The 20,130-nt window shown below is 41.1% G+C and overlaps 1 protein-coding gene across 19 annotated transcripts in view; it reads left to right on the top strand.

Moving 5' to 3' along the window:
- Positions 1 to 1,789: 1,789 nt before the first annotated feature.
- Positions 1,790 to 20,130, top strand: part of KCNMA1 (potassium calcium-activated channel subfamily M alpha 1) — an 856,444-nt gene continuing 838,103 nt past the window's right edge. For 5 of the 19 annotated variants that reach the window (XM_040320634.1, XM_040320631.1, XM_040320642.1 and 2 more), the window contains exon 1: positions 1,792 to 3,047. In XM_040320634.1, the coding sequence (XP_040176568.1) occupies positions 2,754 to 3,047 (294 nt within the window). In that variant the 5' untranslated portion in view covers positions 1,792 to 2,753. Of the gene's footprint in view, positions 3,048 to 20,130 lie in introns of all 19 variants that reach the window. The other 14 variants (XM_040320626.1, XM_040320627.1, XM_040320632.1 and 11 more) reach the window with 4 other exon arrangements.

Here is a 20,130-nt window from a genome sequence, read left to right on the forward strand (position 1 = left end):
GGCAGTGATGGAAGTCACAGGTAAAGGACGGTGATCGAGGGCACTCATGGAAGACATTGATGAGGCCACTCATGGAAGGCAGTGATGGAAGGCAATGATGGAGAGCACTGATGGAGGACATTGATAAGGGCACTCATGGAAGGCAGTGATGGAAGTCACGGGTAAAGGACAGTGATAGAGGGCACTGATGGAAGACATTGATAAGGGCACTCATTGAAGGCAGTGATGGAAGAGATTAATAAAGGACAGTGATGGAAGGCCATGACGGAGGGCACTGATGGAAGACATTGATAAGGACACTCATGGAAGGCAGTGATGGAAGTCACAGGTAAAGGACGGTGATCGAGGGCACTCATGGAAGACATTGATGAGGCCACTCATGGAAGGCAGTGATGGAAGGCAATGATGGAGAGCACTGATGGAGGACATTGATAAGGGCACTCATGGAAGGCAGTGATGGAAGTCACGGGTAAAGGACAGTGATAGAGGGCACTGATGGAAGACATTGATAAGGGCACTCATTGAAGGCAGTGATGGAAGTCACGGGTAAAGGACAGTGATGGAGGGCACTGATGGAAGACATTGATAAGGGCACTCATGGAAGGCAGTGATGGAAGTCACGGGTAAAGGACAGTGATGGAGGGCAATGATGGAAGACATTGATAAGGGCACTCATGGAAGGCAGTGATGGAAGTCACGGGTAAAGGACAGTGATGGAGGACATTGATAAGGGCACTCATGGAAGGCAGTGATGGAAGTCATGGGTAAAGGACAGTGATGGAGGGCAATGATGGAAGACATTGATAAGGGCACTCATGGAAGGCAGTGATGGAAGTCACGGGTAAAGGACAGTGATGGAGGGCAATGATGGAAGACATTGATAAGGGCACTCATGGAGGGCAGTGATGGAAGTCACGGGGTAAAGGACACTGATAAGGGCATTCATGGAAGGCAGTGATTGAAGTCACAGGTAAAGGACAGTGATGGAGGGCACTGATGGAAGACACTGATAAGGTCACTCATGGAAGGCAGTGATGGAAGTCACGGGTAAAGGACAGTGATGGAGGGCACTGATGGAAGACATTGATAAGGGCACTCATGGAAGGCAGTGATGGAAGTCACGGGTAAAGGACAGTGATGGAGGGCACTGATGGAAGACATTGATATGGGCACTCATGGAGGGCAGTGATGGAAGTCACGGGTAAAGGACACTGATAAGGGCATTCATGGAAGGCAGTGATTGAAGTCACAGGTAAAGGACAGTGATGGAGGGCACTGATGGAAGACACTGATAAGGTCACTCATGGAAGGCAGTGATGGAAGTCACGGGTAAAGGACAGTGATGGAGGGCACTGATGGAAGACATTGATAAGGGCACTCATGGAAGGCAGTGATGGAAGTCACGGGTAAAGGACAGTGATGGAGGGCAATGATGGAAGACATTGATATGGGCACTCATGGAAGGCAGTGATGGAAGTCACGGGTAAAGGACACTGATGGAAGACATTGATAAGGGCACTCATGGAAGTCACAGGTAAAGGACATTGATAGAAGACAATAAATGGAGGACACTGATGGAAGGCAATCATGCATGGCTATGATGGAGGGAAATGATGGAAGGCAGACTGGGCAGTGATAGAAAGGAATAGTAGAGGGCAGTGGTGGGTAGTAATACCAGGCAGTGGTGGGTAGTGACGTCAAGCAGTGACGTAAAGCAGCGGTACGTAGGTGACGGCGGCCAGTGTTGCGCACACTAATTGGCAATAGCAGTCGGTGGGCAGACAGACGTACACAAGACACACTGTCAGCCCTGCCCGTGTCTTACGTCACAGGAAAAGCTGGAGTCCCGGGGGTCGGCGCTGTGTGTGGCGGGCGGGTGAGGTCTCCTATCTATCTACCTATGTATGAGGTTGCCAGGTGTTGACTTGTTGGAAGGAGAAGACATCCTCGGGTGACTCCTCCCCCTCAGCTACCTGTGTACACCCCTCCCCCTCCCTCCCTCCCTCCGTTCCCGGGTGTCCTCTCTCCATCTATGCCGAGCCGAGGGATGTGACAGAGGCAGTAACTGTGGCGGAGGAGGAGGGACACAGGCGATCAGCTGGGAGGATTACAGCCGTGTACAGCCGTCGGAGAAGAGGAAAGGGAAGGTAGGAGGGAGCGGAGCTGACTGGCTGGCTGACAGGCGGTGTGTGGAGGAGAAAGCAGCGAGGAGATCCCGGGAGATCGCCGTCCATGGTCGCAGAGCCCAGCCGCCTTCCCTCAGTATACAGATCCGAGCAGTAAGGAGGGAGGGGGGATCTGGTCAGCACTGCAGCCCCATTTTCTGATGACATCCTATGGCAAACAGGTGCTGGGGAATGCCTAGAAATGAGCAGCTCCCCCCCCCCCCCCATAGGCGGACAATGATAGATGTGGGGCTACTCCATTGCTTGGTACTGCAAGTGTCACATTGATGCTGATATTCCAGAATAGAAGGGACACAGCAATACACAGCAAGCATCCCTGATCAGGAGACATGAGCCTGCAAGCTTCTCCTGATTATCAATGACAGCTGAGTGAAGGTGTGTGAGATCTTATGGACTCCATTTGTGGAAGGAGGATTTCCCCCCTACCATAAGACTGCCCTGGTTATCTGTAGAGGAAGGCCCCATCGTCTGTCTGTCCTGCCCACTTTCTTGCAATATGGCTGGCGCAGGAATTTGGGGGTTGAGACAGAAGCGGCTTTCAGGTTTTCCTGGGTCCTCCTGTTAGCGATGGCCAGTGGCAACAAATCGCAAAGCGACTTCAGTAGCATTGGCTTGACCATGAACGCCATCAACAACAACAACAACATGCATCAAGATTCCTTCGTTTTAGCCAAGGGAGATCCCGCTCTCATTATTCCCGTCACTATGGAGGTGCCATGTGACAGTCGGGGACAGCGGATGTGGTGGGCATTCCTGGCCTCTTCTATGGTGACATTTTTCGGGGGCCTTTTTATTATCTTGGTGTGGAGGACTCTAAAATACCTTTGGACAGTCTGCTGCCACTGTGGGGGCAAGAATAAGGTAACTAACTACGTCCACTTTCCAGTTACGTTTGTTGTGTGTTGTTGGTTTTATCCCATTGGAAGGTAAGTTGTCGGAGTTGGTGAAAGTAGCTGGAGAATGCTCAGAAGAAAGGGATCAAAGTGCACTCTAATTTTAGGCTCTTATTATGGAAAGGCAGAACAGTTGGATAGTCTCCGGGCTACCAACATAGTTCTGTGTAATGTGATATTATTGCCACCGTCTACGCAAGACCCGGATGGCCATCACTGCGAGTTTTCAAGTCTCTTTTTAACTATTTAGATTAGGTGGGGACTTGGCGTGACCTACTGCAGAAATTGGGTGCTTCTAAACAACCGTAGCCACCAAATTTTAGGTACGCAAGTTGAATTCATTAAATAGGTGAACTGGTTGATCTTTAGAACCAACACATGAAGAGTTTGTAGGAATAGAAAAAGTACGTTGACACAGTGCCATATATAATTTTTATATACCGTGTGTGTGTGTGTGTGTGTGTATGTATATGTATATGTATATGTATATGTATATATATATATATATATATATATATACACACACACACATACACATATATACACACACACACACACACGGTATATAAAAATTATGGCTATGCAATATGAAAAAAAAATAAAAATATATATATATATATATATATATATATATATATATATATATATATATATATATATATATATATAAAATTTCATATTGCATAGACAAGGTTTTTGTGACATCAGGCTGCAGCATATATACGTCAAAGGCTGACTTTAATCAATCCCTATGATTCATTGCTTTTAATATGCAAGTAGGAGTAAGAAAATATACATTGTAAACTCAGATTAATAGCTGGTATTTTTGATTTCTCAGATAATCATGACGGAAGCAAAATCACAATTGGACATGCCAGTGGTTTAACGTAACTTGGGCATTTCAGTAATACAATTCATACGGAAGTTTTGATCAATTTAACAGAAACAAGATGCAGTCATTAGATGAACAAGGTTGTGGACTTGCTCTTCTTTTCCTAGGTTTATTATTACCGTTACTTATATAGTGCTGTCAATTTACGCAGCGCTTTATTTATTTATATATATATATATATATATATATATATATATATATATATATATATATATATACAAAATAAATAAATATATTATTAGTACATTTGCATCTAGTCTCTGCCTTCAAGATTGTAAGATCCCTAAGCCCACGTTGACATTGGGCTGATTTTTGGTATGCGATTTGACATGTCAAATCGCATATCGAATCGGAGCCTATTGTCGCCACTCAAATCGGTGCGACGCCGGCTTTGCGGTACTGCTTCCCAAAAGCACTACTTTTGGCCACTTCGGGAGTTTTCAGTTTTCAATAGACATCCTGTGCATGAACCTGCACTAATGTCTGCCAAATCGCCCCCGAAGTCAGCCTGAAATGCCGGTTTGAGCTAAAATCGCATGAATTCAAACCCGCCCTCAGTGTGGACGTGGGCTCACTCACATTCATACATGCACATACTAGGATAAAAATGTATGCTAGGTTAAATCTTCCAGTCATTATGTCAGGAAGGTGACATATTGAGATGCAAGTCTGCCAGGACTCTGTCCAGAGACCAGCTAACCGCTAGCCGTCTGTCTGCGAACATCTTCACGATCCCATCTACCCAGATGTAGTTCTTGTCTTAAATTTAGCTATACCACAAAATTATGCCTAATAACAACTTGATACATTATTTTTTTTAGAGCTAAAAAAAAAACCATTACATTCAGTTGATCAATTTTGTTTTCTAAAATCACCATCTTAATACTAACCCTTTAATTTTTAATAAAGGTAAATAAAGCGATAAGGCAGATCTTTGCTTTTAAAATGTGTTTTGTCCAGGATTGTGTGGGAGGAGAAATGAAGTGAAAAGCCTTACTCAGTGACAGTTAATGTTTGTTGTAAGATTATTATTATACAGGATTTATATAGCGCCAACAGTTTTACGCAGTGCTTTACAATATAAAGGGGGACAGTACAGTTACAATATAGGAGGGCCCTGCTCATGGAGCTTACAATCTAAAGGATGTCACCATTTAGGTTTGCATCCAATCAAAAGCTGCAGACCAGACAAAGCTGTAAAATGAAACTAGTCACAGCTTATGTGTTTATGTATTCATGTGCTTATGTGTTTATTTATTTTAAATTGATAGGAAGCATCAATCATTTAGAATGGATTGTGGCTTCCACCATGATGATGCCCACATGGTGCAGAACATGGCATCATTCACACATGTCTTCACAAACCAGAGGAACCGCACAGGGAGTTTCCTCCACTTGTGTTTTGATATTTTTTCTAAGGCAGTGGATACTAATTTCTTTGAGGGTTCTGTGCCCTAGATCAATGACGTTTCTTTGGGCAATAGCAGCCTATCGGGTATATGCTTTAAATGCCGTGGTGCTCAGCTAATGACAGCTGATTTGTGATTGAATGCTATGAGTCACTGTGCAACATCTTCAATTAAGCACTCTATTTTAATTAAAGCCAGGCTTTGTCATAGATGCATTTTTATTTATATAAAATATTTGGGACAGTGGTGCATCACATCGTTAAAGTACATGAAATGTTGTGATGCACAACTAAAAATAATTGCGAGGTTACCCAGGAGTAAAGAGATATGACTGGTGTAGTTCTTGTCTGCACTATTTAGCATACTAAACGTAGAGGATACCGTATTACACTACAAAACCACCTGATAAATAACCTGTTGACACAATGCAATTTTCTGACATTGATACGTAGTGAAATGTGATGAGGCTTTTCGTTTTTCATGTTCAGCTTAGCAATATTTCATACAAGTGAACTTTTACGGACATATGCACAGTTGCTCTAGATTAAAAAACATATTTTCAGAACGGATACATCTCATTTCCAAGCATAGGAGCACCTGAGAAAAGAGGATTGTGACTCTTATATAAAATGATTGATAAGGGCTTTTACTAATCCATTGGCAGTGCACAGAATACCAGCCTCGCCCTGCAGGCCCCTTGGTACAGACCTTTGGGTATGAACCTCCTCGTGCATTTTGGAGCCGAAGATGGAACACTTTGCTCCCCCCTCCCACCTCTGTGACTTCCCATCACTAGCTTACCTTCATAGAGACGGTTGCTAAGTATCCCTGTTGTGTCATAGCCCTGCAGAATAGGGAAAATGAATACGCAGTATACAGCATAGGAAAAGAAGTCGGCTTGGCCTACACTGTAACAATCATACAATGAGTGTGTAAGTCACAGACCATTACAAAAAAACCACCAAAAGTATAAAAATAGACCGTTTTAGTAGTCAAAAGCAGTTTGTCAGACCTAAAGAGCGATATGAGTGGTGGTTTTCAATAATGTACAGCATGCCTCTTTCTATGGGCTGTGTTGGTTCCCTTTCCCTGTAATATCCTTTTTGAAAGTGAGATAAGATACTGCTTTGATTACAGCAAGGATGGAATTATAAATCGATAGACTTGCCATAAATGTTCATTTTTCTTTGGAGGATGCGCCTGGTGGTAGCAAGGTATAGGTAGGTACAGAGAAGCAGTTTATGATATTGGTTCGTTTTAAAATGTAATAAGGGAATTTTAGTAAAGGAAAAAAGCTTTCCAGAAAAATCATTAAAGTAGTCTACAAAAATAAAAATGTAATTGTGAAAATCCTCCAATTAATAATTAGGACACCAGAGCTCCCCTGGTGAAGAATATTAAAAACCATTTAAAAAAAGGAGAACATTCTCATGGCCTCATCAGTCTCTGTCACTCATGTCTCCAACTAATTTTACATTTTTAAACAAAAAAATTGTGTTTTATTTTTATATATATATATATATATATATATATATATATATATATATATATATATATATATATATATATATATATATATATATATATATATATATATATATTTATTATATGTGACAAATCTCCAATAGGTAACAAATTAATCCCATAACGATAAACAAAGTGATAAATACAAAGTTTCAATACTCAAAAATATCCATCCATCCATCCAGTGAAAGACAAATTTCCAATCTGTGCTCCTCAAGTAAAAGTGCTCCAGATGGAACGGCCACTCCCCTGACACACAGGTCTCAAAAGCGTTATATAATATATAATTGGATCACTCCATCCATCAGATTCCCCCTTAGCAATTCAATCACCGGACCAAAAGATTTGCAAGGTCCTTTCCAATCCTCCTATATGGTGGTGGCAGGTCCTCCTTTAAATCCACGGCAAACAAACTCCCCTACTTGTTGGCTACACAATCTCAAACAAGGGAAACCCAAGGAAGCTTCCAATTGTGTATTACGCTTTTTAATAAAAATAAACCCAAACAGCAGTTAGAGTAAAACGCAGTTAGTTTGAAAATTGCATCCCCAACATGAAATGAAACAACTTCCAGTTTTCGGCCCTGGACCAGAAGTGACGTTGCTTGGCTCCACTCTTTGTGTTGCCCTTGGGTGAGATTGTGTAGCCAACAAGTTGGGGTGTTTGTTTGACGTGGATTTAAAGAGGACCTGCCACCACCCTATAGGAGGATTGGAATGGACCTTGCAATCTTTTAGTCCGGTGATTGATTTGTCGTGGGGGAATCTGATGGATGGAGTGATCTATATCCAGTTATAACGCTTTTGAGACCTGTGTGTCTGGTGAGCGGCCATTTCTTCTGGTGGTGGAGCATTTTTACTTGAGGTGGAGCATGGATTGAAAATATGTCACGGGATGGATGGATATTCTTGAGCATTGAGACTGTATTGATTTATCAGTTTTTGATTGTTTGTTTATTTTTATGGGATCCATTAGTTGCCTATTGGAGATTTATTTTCACATATCATTTTGTCATAATTATATACAGAGTAGCACAGCACTATTTTTTTTTATTTTTTCTGAGTTTCTGCAAAAACACTTAAATGTGTTCCCACATCAAAAATTAAAAACATTTTTGTTTTTACATTTTTTTTTGATGTGGGAAGGCATTTAAGTGTTTTTGCAGAAACTCATAGTTCTGCTGAGTGGTAGCGCAGATATTTTTATATTCGGATTTTAAAAATTAGGTCTTCCAAATGGGCCCTTTTCCAACTTGGTTCTTCTATTTGCACTGTAGCCTACCACAATCTGTGTAGGTGTTGCAGTTATTTTTTCTGAATATTTCATATAGTAGCTTATATAGTGAGAGAACAATTTGAATTCCAGAAAAGCCAGCAGGAGTGGTAACACTTTTTTTTTTTTTTTTTTTAAAGGAGCAACATTTTGAGGGCACCAAATTTTGCCTACTGCATATTGATCACTCTAATTACGAGTGATCAGCATTTGTTGCCTGGGGAATAGTGGGTTAAAAAAAAAAAAGCTAAAGATTAATTTCCTAAGTAATATTGACAGTGGCTTAATACGTAACTTGGAAATCTATATTCTCTGTAGCCCACATTGCATCACTATTTTTTTTTATTTTTTATTGATCCATAAATCTTGCTGGTACTGTTTAGTCATTGTAGATTGGGGTAAAAAAAGTTATGCAGACTTCAGGGGTTAGAACGCTCATTTAATCAGGATATGTCTTTTTCTTGGCTATAATAGTAAATTAAGCAAAGCTGGGCTTTGCAGCAGTAGTGTACAGTTCCAGCACTGCAGTAAATATTAACCCATTCATGAATGGAGGCAACTAAAAATAACCAGACCAAATATTGCTGTTTGTTTTAATTTTTTTTTTCAGTGTACCCAACAAATAATTACTTTTGTATACTATAATTTATTAAATGTTAACTATTTATATTGGGGGTTTTTCATAACATTTTAGGCTTTCACTATTATAGCTTTATAAAATATTCTGAATATGTATTTACAGACAAATAGAAGATAATATTTAGTTTATTAGACACGTTTAATTTGACAGCCTGAGTAATGCATAACATTTTATGTAAATAATATAAAAATTTCACAAATATTTTTTCTTTTTATCAAGATTAGAGATTTAAAGAACAATGCCTTGAAAAAGTATTCCTACTCCTTGACATTTTGTCATGTTACTACCAAAAACGTAAATGTATTTTATGTGATAGACCAACACAAAGTAGCACATAATTGTGAAGTTGAAGGGAAATGATAAATGGTTTTCAATTTTAATTTTTTTTACAAATATGTGAAAAGTGTGGCGTGCATTTGTATTCACACCCTTCCACTTTACTTTGATACCCCCAACTTAAATCTAGTGGAACCAATTGCCTTCAGAAGTCACCTAATTAGAAAATAGGGTCCACACGTGTGTATTTTAATCACAGTGTGTATATACAGCTGTTCAGTGAAGCCCTCAGCGGTTTGTTGGAGAACCTCAGTGAACAAACGGCATCATGAAAGCCAAGTAAAACACCAGACAAGTCAGGCATAAAGTTATAAAGAAGTTTTAAAGCAGGGTTGGGTTATAAAAAAAAAAAAAAAAAAAAATCATCCCACGCGTTGAACATTTCACAGAGCACTGTCCAATCCATCATTCAAAAATGGGAAAGAGTATGGCACAACTGCAAACCTACCAAGACATGGCCATCCACCTAAACGGACAGGCCGGGCAAGGCGAGTATTAATCAGAGAAGCAGCCAAGAGGCCCATGGTAACTGGTGGAAAAATCTGTCCACTGGACAGCCATTAGTCATGCACTCCACAAATCTGGCCTTTATGGAAGAGTGGCAAGAAGAAAGCCATTGTTTAAAAGAAGGCCATAAGAAGTCACGTTTGCAGGTTGTGAGAAGCCATGTGGGGGACACAGCAAACATGTGGAAGAAGGTGCTCTGGTCAGATGAGACCAAAATTGAACTTTTTGGCCTAAAAGCAAAACTCTATGGGCCAGATCCACGTAGCGCGGCGCTTCTTTATGTCCGGCGTAGTGTATCTCAGATACACTACGCCGCCGTAACTTACAGCGTATTTCCCGTATCCACAAAGAATTTGCGCTGTAAGTTACGGTGGCGTAGTGTAACTGTGTCGGCGTAAGGGCGCGCAATTCAAATGGATGAGGTGGGGGCGTGTTTTATGTTAATACGTCTTGACCCAACGTAAATGACGTTTTTTCTGAACGGCGCATGCGCCGTCCGTGGGGGTATGCCAGTGCGCATGCTCCAAATTAACCCGCAACAAGCCAATGCTTTTGACGTGAACGTCATTCTACGCAAAGCCCTATTCGAGAACGTTTTACACAAACGACGTACACAACGGAAAATTCGACGCTGGCCCGACGTCCATACTTAACATTGGCTACGCCTCATATAGCAGGGGTAACGTTACGCAAAAAAAAGCCTTACGGAAACAACGTAAAAAAATGCGCCGGACGTACATTTGTGGATTCGCGTATCTAGCTAATTTGCATACTCGACGCGGAAATCGACAAAAGCGCCACCTAGAGGCCAGCGTAAATATGCACCTTAGATCCGACGGCGTACTAAGACGTACGCCAGTCGGATCTAGCCCAGCTTCAGGCGTATCTTGTTTTGTGGATACAAAACAAAGATACGCCGGAGCAACCTAGCAGTTACGTGGCGTATCAATAGATACGCCAGCGTAACTGCTTCGTGGATCTGGCCCTATGTGTGGCAGAAAACTAACACTGCAATTCACCCTGAACACACCATTCCTACCGTGAAACATGGTGGTGGCATCATCATGTTGTGGGGATGCTTTTCTTCAGCAGGGACCGGGAAACTTTCAGAGTTGATGGAAAGATGGATGGAGCCAAATACAGGGCAATTTTAGACAACCTGTTTGTCTTCAAAAGATTTGAGACTGGGGCAGAGGTTCACCTTCTAGCAGCACAACAACCCTGAACATACAGCCAGAGCGTCAAGAGAATGGCTTGGATCAAAGAATATTCATGTATTAGAATGACCCAGTCAAAGTCCAGACCTAAATACAATTCAGAATCTGTGGCAATTCTTGAACATGTCTGTTAACAGAAACTCTGTATCCAATCTGACTGAGCTTGAGCTGTTTTGCAAAGAAGAATGGGCACAAATGTCACTCTCTAGATGTGCAAAGCTGGTAGAGACATACCCAAAAAGAGTTGCAGCTGTAATTGCAGTGAAAGGCGGTTCTACAAAGTATTGATTCAGGGGGTGATTACAAATGCACACCACACTTTTCACATGTATTTGTAAAAGAATTGTTAAACTGTTTTTAATTTTCCTTCCATTCCACAAAAATATGCCACTTTGTGTTGCTCTATCACATAAAATTAATTTAAGTTTTTGGTTGTAACATGACAAAATGTGGGAAATTTCAAGGGGTATGAATACTCTTTCAAGGCACTGTATGTAGAGGTTGTGATGTGAATTATGGGGCCCCTTACACCACAGCTTTAGGCATGGGGCCTCCTGGGGGGGGGGGGGGGGGGGCTGCCGCAAATTGAGAAGCAGGGGGGCCCTTTACAAAAAAAAAAAATATATTTATATATATATATATATATATATATATATATATATATATATATATATATATATATATATACACAAATTATTATTATTTTTTATAAAAAGAAATTGCATTATATAGAAATACATTAATATACTTAGAAGTGCACTTGTAGTGCAGAGTCGATTGACCTTTAGTAAATCAACCCCATTGTGTGCTTTCTGGTCTTTTGGGTTGCAATTTTATATGTGAATGGTTAGAATTGTTAATCAAAGTTACCCCAAAAAATATATAGATGAGAAAAGTAGACTCGACAATGAGTATTTAGGGCTGTTTCACACCAGGCTATCAATCTGCTTTTTTTTTTTTGCACCACTGCACATGTATGGTGTGAACAGGAAATGTAGAAATGTTTTCAAGGGTGCGAACAAGCCCTAAATCTCTTTCTCCGAACACCTTCATTGCAGAGGAGCTCATGGTAGTTTTTTTAGAAGAGTTTATGGATGAGTAGATGTTCTGCTGCCTGCTGTTGGATATCTACCTATGCCCAGCCTAAAGCTGACCTGTAAATGAAAGCGGCATAATCCGTCTGTCAAGTCTGAACATATAGACGTAGGGTGACTTGTGCTTTCAGTTGTCTGAGGAATATTCATTACTACGTTTTTTTCAACCCGATCATTAAAACGGCCTTGCCTACACACGATCGTGAAAACCAGAACGAGCACTCCTGTCTCATAACTTGCTTCTCGGCATGCACGTTTTTTCACATGGTTAAAGCCCACACACGACCATTTTTTACGAAGTTAAAAACAACGTGAAAAATTAGAGCATGTTCGAAATTTTTAATGGCCATTTTTTACATCGTGAAAAATGCTCTGGAGCCCACACACGATAATTTTTTAATGACTTTAAAAAAAGTAATTTTTTTTCAACCGTCGGTCGTGTGTATGCGGCATTACTGTTCTTATGATCATTAAGACTCCAAGGTGAGATCTTGCATGAAGCCCCAGACCGAGGGAAATTGACAGTTATTTTTTTTTTCTTCCATTTGCTAATAATCGCACCACCTGTCACCCTCTCACCAAGCTGTCTGGCGATGGTCTTGTAGCCCATTCCAGCCTCCTGTAGGTCTACTATCTTGTCCCTGACATCCTTGGACATCTCTTTAAACTTGTTCATGGTGAAGGGATTGGAATCTGATTGGTTATGTGGACAGAGCTGCATAATTCTGGCTAAAATTAGAATCACAATTTTTTTGCTTAGAATAAAGATCACGATTCCCACAGCGTAACATCGTTCACATTTATACCAACAAATTGCGCTTACTTTTTACTGTTTTTTTAGTTTTTGTTAAATTCATTAGTGTATCATCTCCAAATATAATTGCGTTTGAAAGACAGCTGCGGAAATACCACTATTTTATTCTCTAGGGCAGGGATTTGCAATTAGTGGACCTCCACTAATTCCAAGTAATTTTCTAGTAAAAAATACAGATTTTTTTAACTTGTAAGCGTGTCAGAAAAAGGTTTAGTCCTCAAGTGGTTAAACTGACTTCACTTGATGTTCATCCCTTTTGATCTAAAAGAACCAAATGTTACAATGTTTCTCTTTTATCTCTGCCTAAGTAAACGTGTGTGTGTGCGTGTTTGTTTTTTTTTATTTATTATTTTTTTTTTTTTTTACAGCGGTCAGCTGTGAGCAGAGAACAGCTCTGCACTGAATTGAAGAAATGCTGTTTTAAGATTGTGTGGTTGAATCGTGATCTCGATTCTTTAACGATTAATCATGCATCCCTATTATTTTTTTAATTTTTTTTATTTTTTTACAGGTAACGAGACGAAATTAGGAACACTCCCTTTTAAGAGAGTGCTCCTAATCTCAACTCGTTACCTGTATAGAAGACACCTGGAAGCCGGAAATCTTACCGATTGGGGATCAAATACTTATTTCACGCATTAAAATGCAAATCAATTTCATAACTTTTATTTTTTAAATGCAAAGCATTCTCTGATTGAATGAGGTGAAGAGGCTGGGCAGTGACTTCAGAATAAGAACTCTTTACGTTCATTCAGAAAATGCAAAGCAGTCTTCGAATGGCACCATTGTTTTGCAGCCAACCTCCTTTGTTCACAGTGCAGAAGGCCAATCGCTCAGCAGGGACCTGTGAACAAGAAGACATCACTGTCAGTGTTTACTTTAGCAATTTCCTTCTTCTGGGGGCATTGTCCAGGTATGTTATATACCAGGGCTCGAAAAAATCTGGGCGCCAGGTCGCAATTGCAACTAGAATTAGTGACCTGGAGCCCGGAGAAGCTTAGGCCTGCAGAAAGCCACAAAGCCGCGGCCTCAATTTACAGCCGGCGCGGCCCGACGCGGGTTAGGTGGGCGCGCACGAAGACACAGGATACCCCATCCTGTGTCTCCGTGCGCCCCCACCTCCCCCGCCACACTGGTCGGTAATTGAGGCCGCAGCCTTCTGCAGGCCTAAGCTACCTTCTGTGATCTGGTGCCTTCTTGTGGTGGCCGTTGGCTTGACAAGTAAACCAGCAATCCAGCAATTCTAATGGAGCTTCCCCAGTGTTTTCACTGCCATCTCCTTCCCTCTAATTGGGAGCCCCCAAACATTATATATACACCCTAAAGAATAAAATGGCGGTCATGGCAATACTTTCTTTCACACCGTACTTGCGCAGCAGTCTAACAAGCCTAATTCGTTTGGGGAAAAAATACACTTGTCTTATTTTTTAATAAAAAAAAAAAAAAAAAACAGTAAAGTTAGCCCAATTTTTTTTTTATGTTGTGAAAGATATGGTTACGCCGAGTAAATTGATACCCAACATGTCACGCTTCAAAATTGCGTCCGCTCCTAGAATAGCGACAAACTTTTACCCTTTAAAATCTCCATAGGCGACGTTTAAAAAATTCTACAGGTTGCATGTTTTGAGTAACAGAGGAAGTCTAGAGCTAGACTTATTGCTCTCGCTCTACCAATCGCGGCGATATTTCACATGTGTGGTTTAAATACCGTTTACATATGCAGGCACTACTGACGTATGCCTTCGCTTCTGTGCGCAAGCTCGGCGGGACAGGGCGTGTTTTCTGTCTCAACTTTTTTAGATGGCTCCTAGATTCCAAGCAAATTTGTCAAACCCTGTTATATACAGTACATAGTTACATTGGTCCAAGCTGGATCCATGTAACTATATAGAAATATACCATACTAGTAACTGATCTTTAAAGACTTAGGAAGTATCTCCGCAAAATCAAACTCCAATGCAAGTGATGCATGCATATGTGTAACTAAGGGAAAAACTTGTTTTCTTTAGTTTTGGGTAGAGTGAAGAGGGATTACATACCTGTCAGGTTTTTATTGCTATCTGTCCCTCCGTTTTTACACTTTCCATTTGTCCTGTTTACCATTATCATTAAAAGTGGGAAAAAATAAAACCAAATTTTGGGTTGACCTCAGAAAAGCAATAGATGGGAAATCTTTCAACAGGGACACTAGTTCTAGTGACACCCAGGGATTTCCTCTTTAAATGGATTTCCTCTCACTTCCTATTTTGGCTAAGATACAGGAAGTGAAGGAAATTCTGCCTTATGGGTCACAGATGTCCAAAAAAACAGACAAGGGTTATAAACTTCCCTTACTCAATACACTTTAACCACTTCATCTCCATTACCCTTAATGACCAGGACAGTTTTTGCGATGCGGTACTGCGTCGCTTAAACTGACAATTACATGGTCCTGCGACATTGTACACAAAATTGATGTCCCCCCCCCCCTCCACAAAAATAGAGCTTTTTTTTTGTGCTATTTGATCACATGTGCAGTTTTTTTTTTTTTCGCTATAAACAGAGTGACAATTTTGAAAGAATTTTTTTGCTATAATACATATCCCCCCAAAAAATAATATATATATTCTTCTACATATTTTTGGTAAAAGAAAATCACAATAGGCGTATATTGATTGGTTTGCGCAAATGTATCGCATCTACAAACAATGGGATAGATTTAGAGCCTTTTTATTTTCTATTGCTTTTACTAGTAATGGCGGCAATCTGCTTTTTTTTTCTCGGGACTGCGACATTGTTGCTGATAAATCTGACCCCAAATGACACTTTTTGGGGACCAGTGACATTATTACAGTGATCAGTGCACTGATCAATGTAAAAATGACACTGGCAGGAAAGGGGTTAACACTAGGGGGCGATCAAGGGGTTAAGTGTGTTCTAACTGTAGGGAGGATGGGCTGCCTGGTACATGACAGAGATCACTGTTCCCCAACACTGGGAACAGGAGATCTTTGTCATGTCATCTGGCAGAATGGGGAATTGCCTTGTTTACATATGCAGTTCCCACTTCTTCCTCTCCTCGCTGCGATCGCGGGTTGCCAGCATACATCGTGTCCACCCAACCCACGGGCACGCTCCTGCAGTGAGAACGCCACCGGCTATAAGATGCTTATACTTCACTTTTTATGAAATTGCTCCGGTCCGATTACATGATCAAGTCCTGGTGCCAGCTTTAGTGTAGAGGAAGGGCAGCCAACAATGAATGCCCCCATACTAGGCCTATGAGGGACACAAGCATTCACAGCCGTAGTCTGTGATCTCCTCTGCTGAAGAGCTCATGTGACTGGAGCGGTTTCAGAATGGATAAGTATACGTTTCTTTACAGGGTTCAGTAGAATAGAATAGACTTGAAATGGGGATGGAAGTAGGCTAAGCCTTAGTTAGATTTTGACTAAACTTCCACTTTAATAATTGTTAGGAATTTGTCTATCCTAAATATTGGAGATACGAAAAGCTGGTTGTGTCACTGACACACATATGGACATGTAACAAACTGCAGCCCTTATAAAAATGCAAACATTTCCTTTTTTTTTTTATTTTTTTTACTTTTGTTAGGCATTTCTCAGCTTTCAGGCATTGCCAGATCTATTGATGTTTGTATGGTATCTAGATATGGTGGTTCATTTAAAGAAGCCCTAACCCCTTTGCGCCGGTGCCGACCCACCCTTTAAGGGGTTTCAGATGCTGGGAGGCTGGGCAGGATTTCTTAAAGTGTTACCAAACCCACAACAGTAAAATCTGTGCGTATATGCAGCAAAGCATGCATGTTATACTGACTGTGGAACCTAAGGGGTTAATCCTCTGCATTGTATGAAAAGGTTGTTTGCGCTTGTCTTCTGATTCTCCTTTTCTTCCACTGTCCCCAGTCCACCGCCTTTGGATCACTCTGCACATGCTCAGTTTGGTTTGTATTGCTAGAGAGTGTTTTTATATTTATTTTTTTCTTGGGAGGGGTGCATGTTATCACAGGGCCAATCGGCACTGTCCAGACAGAGGATCAGGGGTCCTGCAGCCTCATAGGATAGTCAGAGGAGAATGAAAACTCCTTCTACATGCTTTAACCGGACATTGATAGAAGTCATAAAACTGCTTTTATACCGCTGATAAGAAAAGGTATTTAGCAGTTTATATTTACTAAAATAATTGCATTTCTAATTTTCTGTGTACTGTGGGAGATGAGATATAGTAAATGCAGGGTCCTGGGTTTAGTAACACATTTTAACATGTGACTGCTGTGATTGGCTCTCACAGTGGTCGCATGATCGAAAAGCTCCCCATCGCAAGTAGAGATCGGGAGCTTTCTGGTAGCCGCTGGTAACTGTCAGGAGCGCTCTCGACACGGCTCTTTATCTTTAGGTATGTATAAATTCAGCGTTGAGGCCCACTCGCCGAGAGCCTGCATATATGAAAATGGCGCTCAGGAAGGAGTTAATTATAATGATAATGAGATTTCAGGTTTGGAAAAAGGGACAAGATTTTTATTTATTTTCAAAATGAGTACATTTCTAAGAGGGATTGTTTTAACACTTTCTGAACATGCAACTGTGGTCTCATGTTTAGCAAAAAATCATATAACGGTGCAAACTTGATTACAAATCTCTATTGCTTAAAGCGGAGGTTCACCCAAAAATCAACTTTCTGCCATTATATCCAGCATACTGCTGACATCTGCAGTATGCTGTTTTTTTTGTTTTTTTTTTGTACTTATCGTTTTATCAGCGTTGTTATCCGGCTCCGAGCGGGGATTCCTGCGGGGAATAGGCGTTCCTAAGCCAAGCGGATTTGATTGACGGGCTGCTAAAGCGCGTCACGCCTTCCGAAAATACCCGAAGTGATGCTTGAGTGTTTATGGCGCCTGCGCCTGCCATGTAGAGCTGACTGCGCAGGCGCCGTAAACACTCGAGCGTCACTTCGGGTATTTTCGGAAGGCGTGACGCGCTTTAGCAGCCCGTCAATCAACTCCGCTTGGCTTAGGAACGCCTATACCCGGAAGGAATCCCGGCTCGGAGCCGGATAACAGGCTGATAAAACGATAAGTACAAAAAAAAAACAGCATACTGCAGATGTCAGCAGTATGCTGGATCTAATGGCAGAAAGTTGATTTTTGGGTGAACCCCCGCTTTAAGGGGATATCTGCTTTGGGAGGGGGCATAAATGTGGTGATTGAGCGCAATTTTTACTTTTGTATAAACCGTATGCTGAGATGTTCAGTTTGTGTGTGTGTGTGTGTGTGTGTGTGATTATATATAGAATATATTTTATTTATTTGTACAGTATATTATGTAATTTTCTTTTGTTAACCTGTAAAAAGAACCAAGTTCAAAAAGACCGAGACATCCATCCGCGAGCAATCTGCTGCTTTTGTTATATGTCGCTCTACAAGATATGTTTTCTGAGGGTCTGTGAATACTCTGAGTATTATAAGAGGGAACAGCAGACAGAGAGCTAATACTAGCAGCTAATTAGTGAGATTATATACTCCATCTGCCAGCTGGCAGCTCAGCCAATCGGCTGCAGGCACACTGTTTACTTACGAAGGACCATCACCTGGCCAGGAAGGGCAATGAGAGTATGGGAGATAAGACTTTGCTACAGAGGCGTCTAATCTGTATCCATATACTGATAACGATCTCATTGATAAATACCCGAAAATCCAAGCAGTGGTAAATTGTTTTTGTTGGTTAAATGAAACTAGATCATGGTTTATTGTATTTGATATTAGTACATAAATTATTGCTCTAAATCACAATGCTATAAAGTATAAACTGTTTAAATATTAAATAACAATTCTAATAGGTTGACATCTGTTCTTTTATCACTGTAAACTAATGACCTGTTCTTGTGTGTTCAACATGTCCTGCTGACGATAGGGGATCGGAGAAGATTAGTTTTTAGTTGTGTTACTATAAAGGAACTTGCAAAAGTGAAGGTTTGTGAGCCTGTGTTAAAGTATAAGTTTCTTTAAAAAATAATTATATATCTTTTTGCAGGTAGAAAGTGTGTGTGTGTGTGTGGTTTAATTTTTTTATTTTTCTAGGATCCTGCAAATCCTCAGATCGTGGGTGCAATGCAGGGCTCTTGCAGACTGTTGGGGTCCTTTCACACAGGCTTGTCTGTTATACAGATTTCGCTCAGCAGGAGGATCTATCCACAGAGCAGGTGGATGACAGGTCCGTTGCCGCTCACTGTGCAGAGACGGACCTGTCAGAGCCCCCCTCTCCTCTATGGGAGATCAGATGAAAACTGACCATCTGTCCTTTTTCTTCCGATCCAATCCTCCAGACGGATGGAAAATAGGGTTTCCATCCATCTGGATTTCACGGATCGGATGTCAGCGGACACGTCCCCTTGCCTTATACTTGCCTTAGAACGAAGCCCTCATATCGGTGTCCGGTCATCGCTGAGGGGGCATGTTTACTCAGCATTTCTTCCAGGTTTGTGGGCTTTGGAAGCCCTCGATTCCATCAAGAAGCTCTATAGGTCCTTCAGAGCGCATGCGCCGCTGACATCAGCGGCTGCATATCTCTTAAAAGATGTACATTTTAGGAGATATTCATTTTACCTACAGGTAAGCCTTATTATAGGCTTACCTGTAGGTAAAAATCACAAAGCGGGCATACAACTGCTTTAATTGTTTCCCTTACTTTCTGTTAAAATAAAAATGCCAGAATAGTACAAAAACCCCTAAAGTTACTTTTTTTTTTTTTTTGGAAAGTAGACCTCCCAAGGTGGTTCATTTTTTGCAGCAATTCTTTTGGAAATGAAGAAACCTGCTGATTCTGAGCGGTTCACTTACTGGGGTAAACACAGCTTGAGACTAGTGCACTAGATACATTACTGAAGAGGTTAATGCCTTGGTCATATACAGAGGCAGGATACAGATGAAGGGGTTAATATTAAGATGGGCACGACAAGGGAGGTGAAAAGGTTACAGATCACATAGAGATAGTATGTGTATGAGAAGAGGGGGCATGAGAGGGTTTAAAAAAAAATAATAATCCTTGTATCGCTGAAACAGAACGAATCTACAGCTGCTGAACTAATCATTCTGCCCCATTCACAAGTACTTAATCTCTCTCATTCCCCTGTTGTAATATTGTAAACACTTACCATGGGATCGTTGTGATGACCAATCGTGGTGATCATATGCTACCCAGGCCCTTGGATTGGCGCGGTACAGTGTCTGTGTGTACTTGGCCGACTAATGGGCGCTTGGTGCAAAGAGAATACTGAGCAGATCGGCTGCATGATTGCTGTTTATTTATAGTGCCATTAATGAATGACACTGGATAAAGGGCTACCACATT

The sequence above is a fragment of the Rana temporaria genome, chromosome 8, assembly GCF_905171775.1.
Source record: "Rana temporaria chromosome 8, aRanTem1.1, whole genome shotgun sequence".
NCBI lineage: Eukaryota > Metazoa > Chordata > Amphibia > Anura > Ranidae > Rana > Rana temporaria.